The sequence below is a fragment of the Pinus tabuliformis genome, chromosome 1_1 (genome assembly GCF_031772625.1).
Source record: "Pinus tabuliformis cultivar Carrire ecotype Pingquan chromosome 1_1, CPIR1, whole genome shotgun sequence".
NCBI classification, from domain to species: domain Eukaryota; kingdom Viridiplantae; phylum Streptophyta; class Pinopsida; order Pinales; family Pinaceae; genus Pinus; species Pinus tabuliformis.
Genome location: NC_142297.1, coordinates 53,037,626 through 53,055,655, shown reverse-complemented (window position 1 = coordinate 53,055,655; position 18,030 = coordinate 53,037,626). Strand labels below are relative to the sequence as shown.

The 18,030-nt window shown below is 35.9% G+C and overlaps 1 protein-coding gene across 1 annotated transcript; it reads left to right on the top strand.

Moving 5' to 3' along the window:
• Nucleotides 1–583: 583 nt before the first annotated feature.
• Nucleotides 584–1,831, top strand: LOC149211534 (uncharacterized). Its single transcript, XM_089388423.1, has one exon. It carries the CDS (start codon nucleotides 584–586, stop codon nucleotides 1,829–1,831), a length of 1,248 nt encoding a protein of 415 aa, XP_089244549.1.
• Nucleotides 1,832–18,030: the final 16,199 nt, after the last annotated feature.

Sequence of the window (18,030 nt, the reverse complement as noted above, 5' to 3'; positions counted from 1 at the left end):
TTTATATGTATGCCCCACAACTCAATCATATTTGAGAAAATAGATATCAACCTTAATATTAAATTGTAAATACTTACTTCCCACATATGAAAAAGTGTCACAAAAAATTATGGATTTTTTTATAATATTATATTATATTTTCCTTAACAAATTTTTCAAATTTTCAAAATTAGAGAAAGTCCCACCAAAATTATTGGCCAATTTTATTTATTTATTTATAATATTGGTTGAACACCTAATTTTCCAAGTTCGCTGTGGAAGCTGAATAACCAAAAGAGTCCAAAAGACTACTTAGAATATGAAATGAAAAGTCATTCTTATATATTATAAATATGTATCATGGTGTATAAAAAAATTAATCTAAAGCTAATCGTTCATGCTCTCTGTGCCATGTATGTGTCTATCATGGTATTAGAGAGAGCAAATTGTCACCCTGCTCACATTTGAGTCACTAATGTTATGTGTGTAGTGAAGTCTGGGTGCAGTGATATCGCTGGTTGGTTGATTCATGGGTTGGCGTTGGAATTTTATTTAGTACTTTCACAAATCTTCGATTCTGTATTGGTCCCATTCAGTCATAAATATGGAAAATGAAAAGGTGGGTTCATGGTGGAACGAATTGCCTACTGACTTTCAAATTGAGATATGTGCGCGTCTGCCGGTGGAGTTTGTGTATAGTTTTCGCATGATCTCCCAGCAATGGAAGGACCTCCTTTCATCGAACTACTTGTTAACCAAGTGGGTTGAGGCACCTCTCAACAGGAATCAGCCACGGCTCGTTCTGTGCGACTTGAGCATGAAAACACCATCTATGGCTTTCTGTTTCTACACGCGCACCTGGATTAACTCCTGTTTTGACCTTTCCTTCCTCAAGGACGGGGACTGCCGGGAAATCCGTCATCTCAAACCATCTGTGAGAGGACTCATCTTGGCCGCAAATATCGATCAAGGACGCTGTAGCAGGCTGTGCAATCCTTATACACGAACGTTCGTTGAAATTCCGGCCCCACATGCAACATGCTACTTCGATTGCATGGTAGTGGATGAGGAAAATAATGATTACAAAGTTGCAGCTGTTGGGATCCAGTGGCCTGATGGAGATAGATTGCAGGAACGACAAGATTTGGTGGAAATTTACGAAGCGTCCCAAAAAAGATGGAAAATAGCGGGATACTTTCCGGAGAATTTAAGTCTGGATATACACCTGGACCTTATTTACTACAAAGGAGCATTCTACACATACTGTTGTTCGGGTGACGTTGTTTATGGTATAGCGTCTTTCACTATTCCCGCCTTACCCTTACCCTTAGAGGAGGGAAGCGGTACTTCACCTATAACCATTCCCATGCGTTTTGTACCATTCCCTCACAAGTGGGGGAATCGTCGTAATTATCATCATTCGCGGTTGATCACCTGCGCTTCCCGTCTCCTATTCGTGTCTGCCTACATCGATTTCGATACGAAGCGCAACACCGTGCATATGATTAGTGTGTGGGAGTTTATGTTTAAGAGTGAGGAAAGGCAGCCGGCGCCGGAGTGGGAATGGGCGGAGATTGCACAGATGCCTTCCTCCCTTCGGAAAGAGTGGAGGGGAAAGTTTAAACCAGATCCTTTATTTTGGGATTGCACAGGAGTTGGAGATCACGTTTGTTTCGTACCATCGCGGAGGCCTCCATCCAGCGAAGTAAGACATGGAGTTATTGTTTACAGTTTAATTGATAAGACATGGAGTTGGCTTCCCAACTGTCCCATAAGCGATGAGGCCCAGGCCCAGGGTGCCCGTTACGGATTTATAGCCGTCGAACCAAATCCACTTACTACTCTCAAATAATTGGTTCATCTATTTCGAATTTGTTTTTTGCCTTTTTCCTACGGGTTGTTAAGATTTATAAAAAATTTCATATTTATAAGAAGATAATAAATTAATGAGAATTTTTTAATATCTTAATTTCATGTGTGAACAATTTGAGTACTAGTTTAAAAGTATAGTTTTGTTAATATAGAAAGAAAACTAATTAGAATGCAAGTATAAGATGGATTATTTTTTTTAAATTTGGAAGTAATAATATTTTTAATATTACCAATATTTTTATGTTTTCTTTACTAAATTCAAAGATAAGAATTTAGACAAGAGTTAGAACCAATAGAGTAGATTAATTTCATCACATGGAAAATTTTATGTTAGTTACTAAAGTATTTATTTTAATTTTATTCATTTCACAATTTATTTTATATATTAATATTATTACTATTTTAATCATTGTTTAACCACCGTTCCTATTCATCAAATACTCTTCATTAATTTGTGTTTATGGAATGAGCCAAACAAACGAAGTATTGTGTTAATATACTCTTCATTAACTTGTGTTTATGGAATGAGCAAAACAAATGAATCTACGAAGTATTGTGTTAATAATTTTTTGTATTCAGGAGAATTTCAAATCAGTGATTTTGTTTCTCAACTATCCTAGACTCATCCTAACCTAACTAGGCTAGAACCATCTTGATTAAAGGGGTCAAATCTCTAGAGGTTCAAACCTCATTTTTTAGTGCAAAACTTGCTGAAAGGCTTGCACCTTGAGGGATTTGATTCCTCTTGGTGCTTAATGGATCCTAGGTTAAGATGGATCTAGGTTTTTTTCTGTCATGTTCACTAATTAGAATTTTTGTGAACATATGAAAACCCTCATTATTTTAAATATGTTAAATATATATTTTTTTTTCTAAATAAGTCTAAGATCTATTACTATAACAAAATGATACAAGGAGGCTCTGGCCTCTGTAGTTCTGAGCCAAGGTTCATGGCATAATGCAGCAAAAACAAAATTAAGGCTACTCAGAAGTGCGAAACCAGTCCAATCCAAAATAAATTTGCTGCCCACACAGGGGAAACCAACATATGGACATGGTGCAATATTCTATTGAATTCATTTTCAAGACTAACTATTTTGCTCAAAAATTCAAAAGTAAACCCATAGACTTGGTTGCCGATAACCTAAAACCTGAAGACACGTGGTGAATTAGCTGTCATTTGGTGCTGACGGGTGTTCTTCGATAATTAGACACGTGTAGGCTTTGGGGTCATCCTCGTCTTTCGGCAGCGTGCTTGTGTCATCCTTCGGTAGAGGTTCTCGATTTTGCTCTACTGCAGAAGGCTTGCCCTGAGCATTATCACTCTTCTCCATTTCATGAGTGGGGCATCCTTCGTCGTTGGAAGGCTCCTCTTGAGAGGTAACTGTGATGGTAGCCTTGATGAGTGGTCGATTCAGAGACAAATGGTAAATGAATTGGGCAGAATGGTTGGATTGCTGAGAGTTGGAAGGGATAAGGGATATTAGTAACTGGAATGGAGGTTTACACAAGCTGGGAGTGGACAGTGCGAGTGCAGCCTCTGCCACTGTGAGTATCATGATAATGAGCTAAGACATAATTTGACGAGGGGGGAGACGAGTCCGAGACTGTTGAGGGTGGAGAACGGGGCAGTCTCCCTCTGCTGCTACCCTTCCTACTATGCATTTGTCATCGCAGTCGAGCCATGATGGCCTGGGGATGAAGAGACTACCTGTGAGAGGTCAACATTGAGCGGAGCTCTAAGGTAGAAGGCTCAGAAGGCTCAAAATCGAAAGTCAGGTTGTAGATAAAGCTCTGAGAGTAATGGTTGCCCTTTCCAAAGTCTATGCAAAAGAGAATATTGCATCGCTTGCTTGCGTGTTGCAGTGTGTGTGCTCGGCTCCACTACAGCCAAGGGGCACTTGCAGCTCAGAGGTGGAGGAGTAGAAACAGAGGAAGTAGGTCGAATGTTACTCTGTGTACACTCGCAACGAGGATAAATATGTTAAATATAACTAATATTAATATGATGAGATCCAATAGTAAGATGGATTGTAATAATGTGATCAATTTTAATGTGTCGATATGTCAAATATTAATTTGATAAGTTACTTATCTTTTATATCTAGACTTCTATTTTTATTAAGTACATAAGCTCTAGCATTTTAGTGCTTAATGTTCATTTCCTCATTCCTTTGTTTGGTTAACTAAAATTTGTTGACTAAGTTTACCTATAGACTTTATATTTGTGAGAGCCTTCTAATGAAGCATGTCTATGCAAAGGTTTATTCACATGAAACTGGAAAAGTTTGTTATCACTTAGAGTTTTCCAAAAAGTTGTAAGAAAGGAATACTGTTGAGGTAACCACATACCAATCTTTTAGATACAGAATCTAGCCAATCTGTATCTAGAAAGGGTTCTCTCGACCAATCTTTTAGATACAGAATCTAGCCAATTTCTATCTAGAGAGAGCTCTCTCTTTAAGATTTAGCTTTGTTTTTAAAAGTTATTAGTCTAGTTATGAAGTTCAAGGGTTTTGTTTTGAGTTTGGCTGGTGAGATCCAATATAACATTGAAGTTAGACATAATAGTTCAGTCCATTGGGCTATGGAGTCAATGAAGATGGATTTCTGGATTTTGTTTCTTAACAGAGGATGGCTTGGCTTCACAGACCAAGGTAGTCAAACAAAGAACAAATAAAAGACTTGAAGCAAGGAATGGGCTCAAATGGGTGAAGGGCAATTAAGAATCCTTAACATATTGAAAGAAGGGAAATGAATGATTACTGATAAGTAGTAGTTAAGAATTTTCCTTCCCCGTCTATGGCTTTCTGTTTCTACACCAGGACCTCCTCTTTTGACTTTTCCTTCCTCAAGGACAGGGACTACCAGGAAATCCATCATTTCAAACCCTCTGTGAGAGGGCTCATCTTGGCCACAAATATGGGTGGAGGACGCTGTAGCAGGCTCTGCAATCCTTATACACGAACGTTCGTTGAAATTCCGGCCCCACACCGAAGGATCTACGTCGAATGTATGGTCCTGGATGAGAAAAATAATGATTACAAAGTTGCAGCTGTTGGGACACAGTCCTGGATGGAGATAGATTTGAGGAACGAGAAGATTCGGTGGAAATTTACGAAGCGTCCCAAAACAGATGGAAAATAGCGGGATACTTTCCGGAGAATTTAAGTCTGGATATACAGCGGGACCTTATTTACTACAAAGGAGCATTCTACACATACTGTTGTTCGGGTGACGTTGTTTATGGTATAGCTTCTTTCACTATTCCCTTAGAGGAGGGAAGCGGTACTTCACCTATAACCATTCCCATGCGTTTTGTACCATTCCCTCACAAGTGGGGGAACCGTCGTAATTATCATCATTCGCGGTTGATCACCTGCGCTTCCCGTCTCCTATTCGTCTCTGCCAACTTCGTTTTGGATACGATGCGGCGCAAGACCGTGGTCGTGATTAGTGTGTGGTAGTTTAAGTTTAAGAGTGAGGAGTGCCAGCCGGTGCCGGAGTGGGAATGGGTGGAGATTGCACAGATGCCTTCCTCCCTTTGGGAAGAGTGGAGGGGACAAATAAAGCCACATTATTTACTTTGGGAATTATATTGGGATTGCATAGGAGTTGGAGATCACATTTGTTTCGTACCATCATCAGTCTTTGGGAGGAGTCTATCCAGCGAAGTAATACATGGAGTTATTTCTTACAGTTTAATTGATAACACATGGAGTTGGCTTCCCAACTGTCCCATAAGCCGCGACGCCGCCAATTACGGAGCTATAGCCCTTGAACCAAATCCACGTTTCAAAATACAGTGAAATAATTTTACAGTGGTTGATCTAAAATAAAAATTGTGTTTAAATATTTAGAATTTTGACGTTCAGAATTTGTCTTTACGAATTTAATGATTAATGTTTGTTTTGCCTTTTCCAAATTTATAATTTGGTACGGGTTGTTTTGTCTTTTCAAAATTTATAATTTGATAAGGTAAAAATAATAAAAATAAACATATTATATTTAAAATAATTAATAAAATTAGATTTATAATAAATTTATAATATTATTTTTACAATTCATATTTTTAATTTATTTTATATGATATTTAAGAGAATTATTAAAGTTAATTAAAATTTAATATTTTTTTCATATTTATAAGAAGATAATAAATTAATGAGAATTTTGTAATATCTTAATTTTAGGGTTGCTCTTATCTATCATGTGTAGCTTTCTTATATATTATGTATCAAAACCTGTGAAATCTGATAAATAAAAAAAAAAAAAAAAAAAAAAAAAAAAAAACTTAAATTTAAAAAATTTCTAATAAATTTTAACTAAAATCTGATAAAAAAAAAAAAAAAAAAAAATATTTACAAAATTTTAATACTCTACTTAAAATTCATTAAAAACATAATTTAAACCCAAAAAAATCATAATATTCCTTAATATCACATAAAATTATATCACCAAATTTCAATTAAAAAACTTATGTTTTTTTATTAATTAAATTGCCTACTAAAAAAGATCCTATGAAAATATAGAAAGCTATTAAACTCTTTCTCAATATTTTCATTGAGAACAAGAATGTAATAATATTGGGGGATTGACTTTCAAATTTGGATTTACCATGCAGCTAGCACCTTGGTTGTTGTAAGCGCATCTTACACTTTCATAAATAAAACTATTATCAAAATAGGAATATTATTAGCTTCTATAAATAAATCTCGGCGGCCTAAAATCAGGAATACTGATGTTTGTGACACTGCTCAGTATTTTCATTTATAACAGACCTATAATAAATATTTTATGTAAAAGCACAGATATACAGTTCATATTACCCACAATAATGACATTATACAAATTAGTCACCAACGATCACTTAAGCATGAGGTAAGCATCCTGGAGCGAACTCGGTGAAACTTGTAGTAAGGATTTTTTTTATTGTTTTTTAAAGAATTTTGCATAGAATTTTGGGTTAAGTATATATTATTTAAATTTTCTATGAGTACATAATAAAAATTGATTTTAAAATTCTTTATAATGAAAAGAAACATAAAATACATAAAAATCTCTTATACATATTTCAAATCAACCAATCATATAATATTTAAATTTTAAATATTTTAATAATATTAATTGTTAAATATTTTTATTTTTTAAATATAATTAAGGAATTATATAAATTAGTCAACTTGCAAAACTCAATTGACATGAAAATATTTGTCTTTAATAATTTAAAATATCATAAAGATCAATTCAATTATACCAATTTTATTATAATTATAATTATTATTATAAAAATTAATATATGAATTAAACATATATATTAAAAAAATATGTAATAAGAATTTTAATTATGGAGATTCATTCTTACTTTATCATGAAGTTTTTTTTCTTTTGTGACTAGGTTAAGATTAAGCCTAAGCTAGAGTCATCCTATTTATTGGATGTAATAAGAATAATCAACTTATAGTGGAATGTTATTGGATACCATGGAGATTCACCCTTACTTTACCATGAAGATTGGTTTTTTAAGCCTAGGCCAAAGCCACCCTATTTATTGGGTATACGAAGAATGATCAACCCATAGTGGGATGCCATTGGATACCATGGAGATTCACCCCTACTTTACCATGAAGATTTCTTTTTATTTGGCTAGGCTAAGCTTACGCCACAACCACTAAGCTAGTGGTGTGTGGCTTCTCTAACTAGGCTAAGCTTAGGCTAGAGTCACTATTATGATCAACCTAGTGGGGAGTGGCTCCCGTCCTCAACCCCTCCCCATGAGGTTTGAACCTAAGATCTACACCTACTTTTGTGTGCACGGGTCACAAAATCATTTGATATAATTCTACCACTACCTCAAGGTGCCCTTCTCACTTGTGGGAAGCTTTTGTGGGAATTGAACCTTTCCCAATGGTGAAAAACTCCTCACCTTTCCACCATTGGATTTGACCCCCTTGGGCTACCATGGAGATTATTAACATGTAAATATGATTTTTTACAATACCATGGCTTACTGTACTAGATGTCAAAAGACCATAACTCACGTTCATGTGATTTTGTTTGTTAATTAATCAATTTAATTAAAAGGGTGGAAATGACATAACTCCTTTTGAGATAAATGTTAACCTTTGATATGTTACCACTACTAAAAATATTCTATAATACTTTGTGGAGGTTAAATCCCTACAATCCACCTAATAATTATTGATAACTAAATTAAAAATAGATAGACACGCCTATCAAAATAAATATTTATACATTTCTATATAATTGTCTCATTACTATGTCAAAAAAAGTTTGCTAGATTTTAGATTATCTTTTTTAATTACATATATTATATGTATCATTGATTTAATAAGAAACACATGAAATGTTGTAATTAAATTTTTTAATTTGCAATTTCTAGGTGGGGAGTTATGATTATATGTATTATTAAAAGGTTTTTTTAGCCACATATATGATTTCCAACCTTAAGATTTGAATTCTTACCAACTTTATTAACACATTGCCTTTCTTTCTTGCATGAGTGTCCTAAGTCTATCTATGTTTATTAATCATTTAACTTATATGGCTTAGCTAATTATATTATTTCATAACCCCTAAAGATGTAGATTAGTTGGTGTTAAATTGTATTGTTAAATCATTGTAACATTACTTATTTAGATCTTCTCCAACCCATATGCCATACATAGAGGATGTACAATACACCTAAAGATTATAGTATTAAAAGTCGTAACCTATTTGCATCACATGAATAAGATCCCTCTCTAATTACAAGATGTGTGATGCACCTAACTCCTTTAGGAAAAAAAAGTACATTTTTTAATAATATAAATTATATATATAAAATCTTTACATTAAAAATAATAATCAAAAACCAAAATTTTCATACTTATTTTTAATCAAATATACAAATATTATTACTAGCCTAGATCCATTTTAACCATAGATCTATCAAGCAACGAGAGGGATCAAATATCTCAAGGTGAAAACCTCTTTTTTTAGTGAGGAGAGTTTTGAACCTCAAGAGATTCGATCCCTCTCAGCACTTCATAGATCTAGGGTTAAGATGAGTCTAGCCTAGTTTTAGTCATGTGTGGTCATACACAAATTTGTTGAATATCTAATTATTTTGATCATTTTAAATTTGCTAAATGTGTCCAAGATTAATCGTGTCATTTTAATTTTAAACTTACTCAGTTACCTCAATTTGTTGAGATGATAGACTCTTAATAACATGAATGGTGAAAATGATGAAATAAAAAATTTGAACGCATAGTGACAATCTAACAATGTTCAAAGACAGAAAAATTGAATAATAAGAATGTATTCAATTATAAAACTTCATTGTGATCAATCTCAAACTATTTTCTTCTATTGTTCTTATTGTCACATCTTTTAGTTTTGTCATATTTTCACATCGATCGTATGAAAAGGGTAGTTGAAATCATAAGCTATTGTACTAAATGTCATACCTTGGCTCTCTTTCCCTCCAATATTAATAATAGCTTTCTCCAAATTCAATCCTTAAGAATTATGAAGTGTTAAACCCCAAGTAAGTTTCAATGGTGGTTGTTTTCTATTACCTCATATGAATGCAAAGTGACTTACAATGTCGAATGATGGAAAATGGGAATAATAAGAAAGCAATCAATTACAAATAGTTTATTGTTTAAAGAAGCAAACAGTTCAGGTAAGTGAACATTTTATTTAAAATGAAAAATCAAGTATTTTATTTATGGTTGAAGTACTATAACACAAAAATCAATGCACCTCGTTAATTTTTTTTTCCTTAAATTGAAATCAATCTACAACATTGATCTAATTACTTCAAAATTAATGTACATCATGTTGGAAAATCAAAGTAGTTATATTAGGGTTTGATTCTCCTTTATTGATAATTACTTGTGAGTGTGTTGGCTTCGTTTAGTTCTTTATTATCTTATATTTCATTAAGAAATTACCATATTATGTGTGTATGAAGATCACAAAACAAGAGACACAAGATGTAGGCACTATGCCAAGGAAAAACTCCACTCGAGGGGAAAACCCAGTCAAGAAAATTCTTTCTTTCAATAGTATTCTTTGCGACTCTTCACCTTAGACAAAGACGAGACCTTCCCTCCACACCGAGTCAGCCTCCCATATCTACAACCCCTTTCCAGCAACTTTGATTGGGAAACATCTTCCGACAACAGTGAAACTTGGAAGAATTTTATCTCCCAATATAGGCACAAAATAGAGAGAGAGAGGCACCAAAAGTTCAATTTTATTCTTCTCCATAGACCTCCCCAAACTCGCACTTCCTTTGGCTTCCCAACAATAGGCTTCGCACTTCCCTTACTACTTGATGCAGGAGCATCTAGACTTGGGCCAGCAATGTGACGGGGTGGTCACATGTTGTGACTAAATGCAAGACTTGAGGAAGACTTATTTGTTAAATTGTTTTAATTTCAATAAGGGTAGGTAATTAAAAGTGGTCTAGTTTAGTTAAATGTTAAGTTATAACTGAATAACTAATTCTTTCTTGTGTGGAAAGAAGTAGTTAGGTGTGACTGATGTATAACCCCCTTTTTTGGGTAGAATAGGAAGGGGGACAGAGGGAGGAGACAAGGGTTTTTCCTGTAAATCTATGAACAAATTGTAAAGGGCCATAGATCTCGAATATCTGGCCAAATCAAGAGTTTGTAAGTAATTTTTTGCATTAATACAACATGGGATTTCTGAAGTTTACGCCTTCTTCCTGAGTGGTGTATGAGAAGAATTCAATATCGATTGATTGATGTATGTTGCTGGTTATAAGAAGAACTGTAATGAACAATTTTAATTGTTGTGTATCTATGAAAGGAATCTTAAATCAAAGTGCGTTTCCAGTCTTGGACAAGATGAGCGATTTTTGTATTAAGAGATTGTAAGCTTTGATTGTAAATGAGTATACATTTATATCGATTTTGTCTGCATATGTTGAAGAAAGGCATTTGAAATTTATGAACTAGTTGGATTGCATGAAATGGGCAAAAAAACATTTAAAAGTAGGTGACAGCGTTGTATGGGATTGATGAATCGATTTCTGTGCAATCGATTCACAACAAGAAGACATGATTCGTAGGTTCGATTTCTGTTTATGAGCATTATACAGTGAATTAACACCTGGAATTGTTTGCTAAAATCGTAAGCACTGAAGAATTGCAATCTGGCAAGAAGGCGTTAAAGAAATCGAGGTGGAATTGTGTGATATACATCGTGAAACTAAATTGAAGGCATGTTTGCTGGAAGATGGAGATCGACTTATATCTCACAGCTGCTTAATTCTCGTTAAAGCGCCAAGTTCTGGCTTAGAAAACTGGGACAATCGACACGTAGATGTTTAAAATCGAATGCAGAGAAAACACTGTGGAAATTGGGTAGAAGAGGAAGCGTTGTTGAACTCATGGGAGGTATGTTGTTGTTAGTAATTGGCTTTTGAATATAACTCTGAGTTTTTGTAATTGCCGTAGTAGAATTTGAAATGAATGTGTAAGGGCATTGGTTTTCTAACAAATTACCAAATTTTTAAGGGACGCATGTGTATTTGAGCCGGAACTTAAACCAATTCAAAGGTTTGTTCAAATGTTCTAAGAACATTTAATAGAAGAAGCATACAGTACTTGGGTTGTAGTAGTATGAATTGCCAGGTCGAGTTTTTAAAACATGAGTGAATTCTTTTGATTGAATCCAGCCATATGTGAATGTTATTAGAATGGGATTTAACAATAGATTGAAGCTAAAAAGAGCAAGCTTCTGCATGAAGTTTCTAAATTTGGATTGAAATGAAGATTTGGGGTTGATTGCATGAAAAAAAGATTTGAAGCGTGGGTTTTTTCTAAAGCATAGAAATTTTTGAATAAGATATTTGAAGAGTTTCCGCGAATTTAAGTTGTTGAATTTGCCCGTGTATTGAAGTTTAATTGGGCAATTGTTTGAGACAAATTTGTATATGCATGAGATGGAGGATTTTGGGTATTGCAGGGTAGACCTGCATCAAGTGGTATCAGAGCTGGAATAACTCTGTGTGGAGATTTAAGTTTTCAGTTAAATTAATTGCATGTGTTAAGGACAGATTTTTGAACTGATGAAGATTGCAGCGCAGATATGCAAGTGCAGTTCACGAAGTGATGCAACATCAACAGGGTCTTGAAGGTGAGTTGTTAGATGATATTTGCTCTGGTTTGAAAGTTGTTTGTAGAGTTCAGGTTACAAGCAGATTGAAGAAAGTCTCAGCGGGAAGAAGCAGATCACAGCTGTAGAGCAGTGATAGAGGAGTCCAACAAAGGATTCTAAGTGAATGTGGCAGAACCTGAAGATTCAACAGAGGTTGAATAAAGTTGCAGATGAGTGAAGCCTGAAGGAGCAGTGGAGAAATGCTCAAAAGGTTCCAGTAGAGGATCGGGTGATTACCAAAAGACCAGATCCGGAGGGAAGGATTGGTGAGGTAAGTGGTAGCAGGAGAGTTTGCTGTTGTAGAGGCTTGGTGCAACTCATGGGTGAGAAACTCATGGCGAGGATGATGAATATTGAAAGTCATAAAGGAGATAGCAGAGGTTCAGAAAGAGGCCACAGCAGAAAGAGGGAGAAGGAAGATGCCAAGGAAAATGGCATATTGAAGCAGTTGACTCATGAAGAGTATGAGAAAGAGAAAGTTGAGATAGCAGTGCAACTTGGGTTATTGATGGAATTGTTACAGGAGAATATGAAAGACCAGAGACATGGTTGGACCATGAGGAAAAGAGTGAAGTGGCAGAGGCTACAACAAAAAAGAGATCAACAGATAAACATGCAGTTAAGAGAAGAGCTGAGGAAGCTCGAGTAGATGATGAGTATACAATTGAGACATGAAAAACTCAGAGCAGCTGAGTTGAAGGTGGAGGTTTCCATTGGAGAAACAGAAGAGGAGATCATTGATGATTTCTTGAACTATTGGGTAAATCTGGAACTACTGGATAATGTAAAACCTTGTACTTTTGTAACTAACAATTGTGATGTGACTGCAGGATTTACTGAGGAGGATGCGCAATCTTGTGAAGCTATCACAAGTATGGAGAAGAATCTTTCAGGAGATAAATACTCGGAAGAAGGAAGTAGTGATATATTTGTACTTGAAGCTGTTGCAGTAGAGAGAGGAGCTCAAGAAGAAAGGATGAACACAAAGATAATGGCAGATGCCGCAGGCAAATTTGTTCAGAGGAAAATGCTTGAAGAAGTAGGGGAAGCAAATGAAACAGATGAATTTATCTGCAAGCCAGAGGAAGGAATATCTCTGGATGATGATGAGGAAGTGGTGAGATCGTATGAGGGTCTCAAAAGTTCAGAAGAGAACTTGCGTCAGCGTACTGAAATGTTGACACGAAGACTAGATTCAGAGAAACAGGTGAGAGAAGATAAAATTGGTGGGAAAGACGCAAATAAGATAATTGATGCTCCACAACAGCTTGATGACTGTTTGTCGCATATTCCCTTGGCTACGATGTTGCCGCTCGAAGCAAGTTCAAAGGAGGTGCAACTTTCCAAGAGCAGTCTGAGGGAGATGAAAGAGGAGAGGGAATTGAGGATCCGGAGTCTGTTTAATTTCTTTGATGCAATGAACAGTGGGCACCTTGACAATTCGAAAATTGAGCGGGGTCTACAGGCATTGCGGATACCAGCCGAATACAAGTATGCCAAGGATTTGCTTCAAGTTTACGATTCTAATCAGGATGGTCGTGTCGAGTACCAGGAGTTTTGACGGTATATGGATGACAAGGAACTCGAGCTTTACCACATTTTTCAGGTGATAGATGTGGAACACAATGGTTGCATTTTACCTGAAGAGCTATGGGAAGCACTAGTTAGAGCAGGCATTGAAATGAGTGATGAAGAACTTGCGCGTTTCGTGGAGCACATAGATAAGGATAATAATGGAATCATAACATTTGAAGAGTGGTGGGATTCTCTCCTTTTAAATCCACATGAGGCAACCATAGAAAACATATACAGGTATTGGGAAAGGGTTTGCCCCATAGATATTGGGGAGCAAGCAGTTATTCCTGAAGGTATTGACAGGCACACACATGCATCCAATTATCTTATTGCTGGAGGGGTTGCTGGTGTTTTTTCTCGAACCGCCACAGCTCCTCTTGACCGTTTGGAGGTGATATTGCAGGTGCAGACATCAGGAGCTCATGTTATTCCATCTATTAGTAATATTTTTAGAGAAGGTGGTCTTAAAGGATTTTTCAGAGGGAATGGAATTAATGTTCTGAAACTAGCTCCTGAATCTGCAATCAAGTTTTTTACTTATGAAATGATGAAAGATTTTGTTGTTCACATAACTGGAGAAGAAAAGGAAGAAGCACTGACAATGACAAGAAGTCAGCAACAGGATCAAGGAGGGAACAAAACATTGGAATTTATAAAGAAGGTGATGGAAGACTTCAAGAATCTGGAAAACATACGCAGAAGGTGTGCATTTCAAATGGTATTGCAAGCAAAGGATTTGATGGAGGCAATTTCTCCGAATGGAAAGCAATTCAATGTTTGTGATGACATCCATGGTCAGTATTATGACCTTTTTAACATCTTTGAGGAGGTTATAGAAACTGCAGATACTCTCATTAAAGAGGCAGAAAACATTGTTGCCAACGAAATGGAAAAGTGGCAACTAGAGAAAGAAGCTTTGGAGCTGAAGAAATTGGAAACTGATATTGAATTGAAGATAATTGAAGATGCAGATGCAAAACTCAGAGAATCAATTAATAATTCTGTTAGGGAGGACATGGAAGAGGAAAAAATCCTTTTTAATACTCAAGAAACATTGATGCAAGAGCTGCAACATCTGCTCGCCTTGGTTAAAGCTAAGGAAGAAGAGATATCAGAAAGTGATATGCAAATTCAAAGTGTTGGAAAAAAGAATTCTGATAGAGTGTCCAAGTTTGAAGAAAATATTATAGGAACAAAAGAAAAGTCTGAAGAACTACAGTGTGTACTAGACCAACTGCAGACTAACTCTGAAATTATTTCCATGAAGAAAATGGAAGTCGATCAGTTGCTTACCTCAGTGGACGAAAAGAGGGTAAACCTCGTTCGATTGGCTCTGGGGATGAGGCAAGGGTACTTCAGGAGTTGGTGGATTCGAGGAAATTGATAGTTTCGTCCTTTTTGCAATCCAGAGAAAATAAGGTGAAACTAGTCGAGAAGAAGGAACAAATTTTACAAGGAGTCCAAGGGTTGAGACAGCAGGTTGCAGCTGCAAGGTCATCTCTTCAAGAGCTTTCATCTGCCAAAGCTAACCTCAATCAAGAGATCACTACCATGAAACAAAAACTGTTGTTCATTGATAAAAGGGGTCTAGAACTAGAAGCCAAAAAGAAAGTGGCAGCTGCAGCAAGAAATTTAAAGAAAGCTGGTCGAGTTGCTGCTGAGGCAAAGGCATTGAGCTTGGAGAAGGATGATGTCAGCCATAAAATGGAGAGGGCTTTGTCAGATTTGCAGAAGCTGGAGGAAGAAATGGAGGCTGAAAATCTCATTATTTCAAAGGAAAGAGATGCAGCAATGGCAAAATGTGAGAGACTTAGATTAGTTGCTGCCTCTGCCAGTGAGGAATGGTCTGCAACACTAGAGGTTGAAGATATCGAGGAAGCAGGAAATTTGCTTGCAGAGGCAGAAGCTGCAGATTCTAAAGCTGACAAGCTTCAAGAGGTTTGCAACTTTGATGGTAACCAGAGAAGGAAAATGAAGCAGGAAGCAGCTGACATGCCGCCTAAACGGAGGAGCAGAGCATATGGACAACTCCAGGATAAACTCTGGGATCCAGGAGGAATTTTTCTTCATTTCTTCTTGAAAGCACATGATCAGGAGATCATGAATGTTTTCAAGCGTGAGAGTCTGATGCAGGAGCATCTAGACTTGGGCCAGCAATGTGACGGGGTGGTCACATGTTGTGGCTAAATGCAAGACTTGAGGAAGACTTATTTGTTAAATTGTGTTAATTTCAATAAGGGTAGGTAATTAAAAGTGGTCTAGTTTAGTTAAATGTTAAGTTATAACTGAATAACTAATTCTTTCTTGTGTGGAAAGAAGTAGTTAGGTGTGACTGATGTATAACCCCCTTTTTTGGGTAGAATAGGAAGGGGGACAGAGGGAGGAGACATGGTTTTTTCCTGTAAATCTATGAACAAATTGTAAAGGGCCATAGATCTCGAATATCTGGCCAAATCAAGAGTTTGTAAGTAATTTTGTGCATTAATACAACATGGGATTTCTGAAGTTTACGCCTTCTTCCTGAGTGGTGTATGAGAAGAATTCAATATCGATTGATTGATGTATGTTGCTGGTTATAAGAAGAACTGTAATGAACAATGTTAATTGTTGTGTATCTATGAAAGGAATCTTAAATCAAAGTGCGTTTCCAGTCTTGGACAAGATGAGCGATTTTTGTATTAAGAGATTGTAAGCTTTGATTGTAAATGAGTATACATTTATATCGATTTTTTCTGCATATGTTGAAGAAAGGCATTTGAAATTTATGAACTGGTTGGATTGCATGAAATGGGCAAAAACACATTTAAAAGTAGGTGACAACGTTATATGGTATTGATGAATCGATTTCTGTGCAATCGATTTTTAACAAGAAGACAGGATTCGTAGGTTCGATTTCTGTTTATGAGCATTATACAGTGAATTAACACCTGGAATTGTTTGCTAAAATCGTAAGCACTGAAGAATTGCAATCTGGCAAGAAGGCGTTAAAGAAATCGAGGTGGAATTGTGTGATATACAGCGTGAAACTAAATTGAAGGCATGTTTGCTGGAAGATGGAGATCGACTTACATCTCACAGAAGCTTAATTCTCGTTAAAGCGCCAAGTTCTGGCTTAGAAAACTGGGACAATCGACACGTAGACGTTTAAAATCGAATGCAGAGAAAACACTGTGGAAATTGGGTAGAAGAGGAAGCGCTGTTGAATTCATGGGAGGTATGTTGTTGTTAGTAATTGGCTTTTGAATATAACTCTGAGTTTTTGTAATTGCCGTAGTAGAATTTGAAATGAATGTGTAAGGGCATTGGTTTGCTAACCAATTACCAAAGTTTTAAGGGACGCATGTGTATTTGAGCCGGAACTTAAACCAATTCAAAGGTTTGTTCAAATGTTCTATGAACATTTAATAGAAGAAGCATATAGTACTTGGGTTGCAGTAGTATGAATTGCCAGGTCGAGTTTTTAAAACATGAGTGAATTCTTTTGATTGAATCCAGCCATATGTGAATGTTATTAGAATGGGATTTAACAATAGATTGAAGCTAAAAAGAACAAGCTTTTGTATGAAGTTTCTAAATTTGGATTGAAATGAAGATTTTGGGTTGATTGCATGAAAAAAAGATTTGAAGCGTGGGTTTTTTCTAAAGCATAGAAATTTGTGAATAAGATATTTGAAGAGCTTCCGTGAATTTAAGTTGTTGAATTTGCCCGTGTATTGAAGTTTAATTGGGCAATTGTTTGAGACGAATTTGTATATGCATGAGATGGAGGATTCTGGGTATTGCAGGGTAGACCTGCATCACTACTCTTGAGATATCAAACTAGCTTGAGATGTGATGCTCTAAATGACTTTGACTAGCTTGTGTTTATAGGCTTCTTGTGAGTTGAAATAGGGTCGTTATGCCGACTTGGTGTGGAGGATACATAAATCATATTTGACTCAATACTTAACATTTTTACATGATTTAAAAGCCCAAGAAGGTCTCTTTGAATGTATAATGACTCTATAGACTCAATATTATCCTAGGAGTCCACAATGGGGACTTTGACTAATATAATGACTTCATATTTTGTTTTGAGGAGGTAGAGCCATGTCTTTCTAGAATGGTCATCAATGAATGTCACATAGTAGAGATGACCTCCAAGTGATTTGTTAGACATGGGCCCACACACATCATAATGGATGAGGTCTAATATATCTTTAGACCTATTTTCACTATTGTGAAATGGATTTCTTGTATGTTGTCCCAAAAGAGCATCACTTTCACACACCTTCATGATCAAACTTCATATTAGGAATACCATGAACCAATTGACTAAGAGTAGGGATGATCTTATAATGTAGATGACCATACCTCCTATGCCATAGCTCAATGGGACTTATTTTCATATGAACCAAAGCTTGAGGAGGT

What these genes read in the sequence shown, in the direction of transcription:
- LOC149211534 (XM_089388423.1), top strand. Translation starts at nt 584, where the DNA reads ATGGAAAATGAAAAGGTGGGTTCATGGTGGAACGAATTGCCTACTGAC.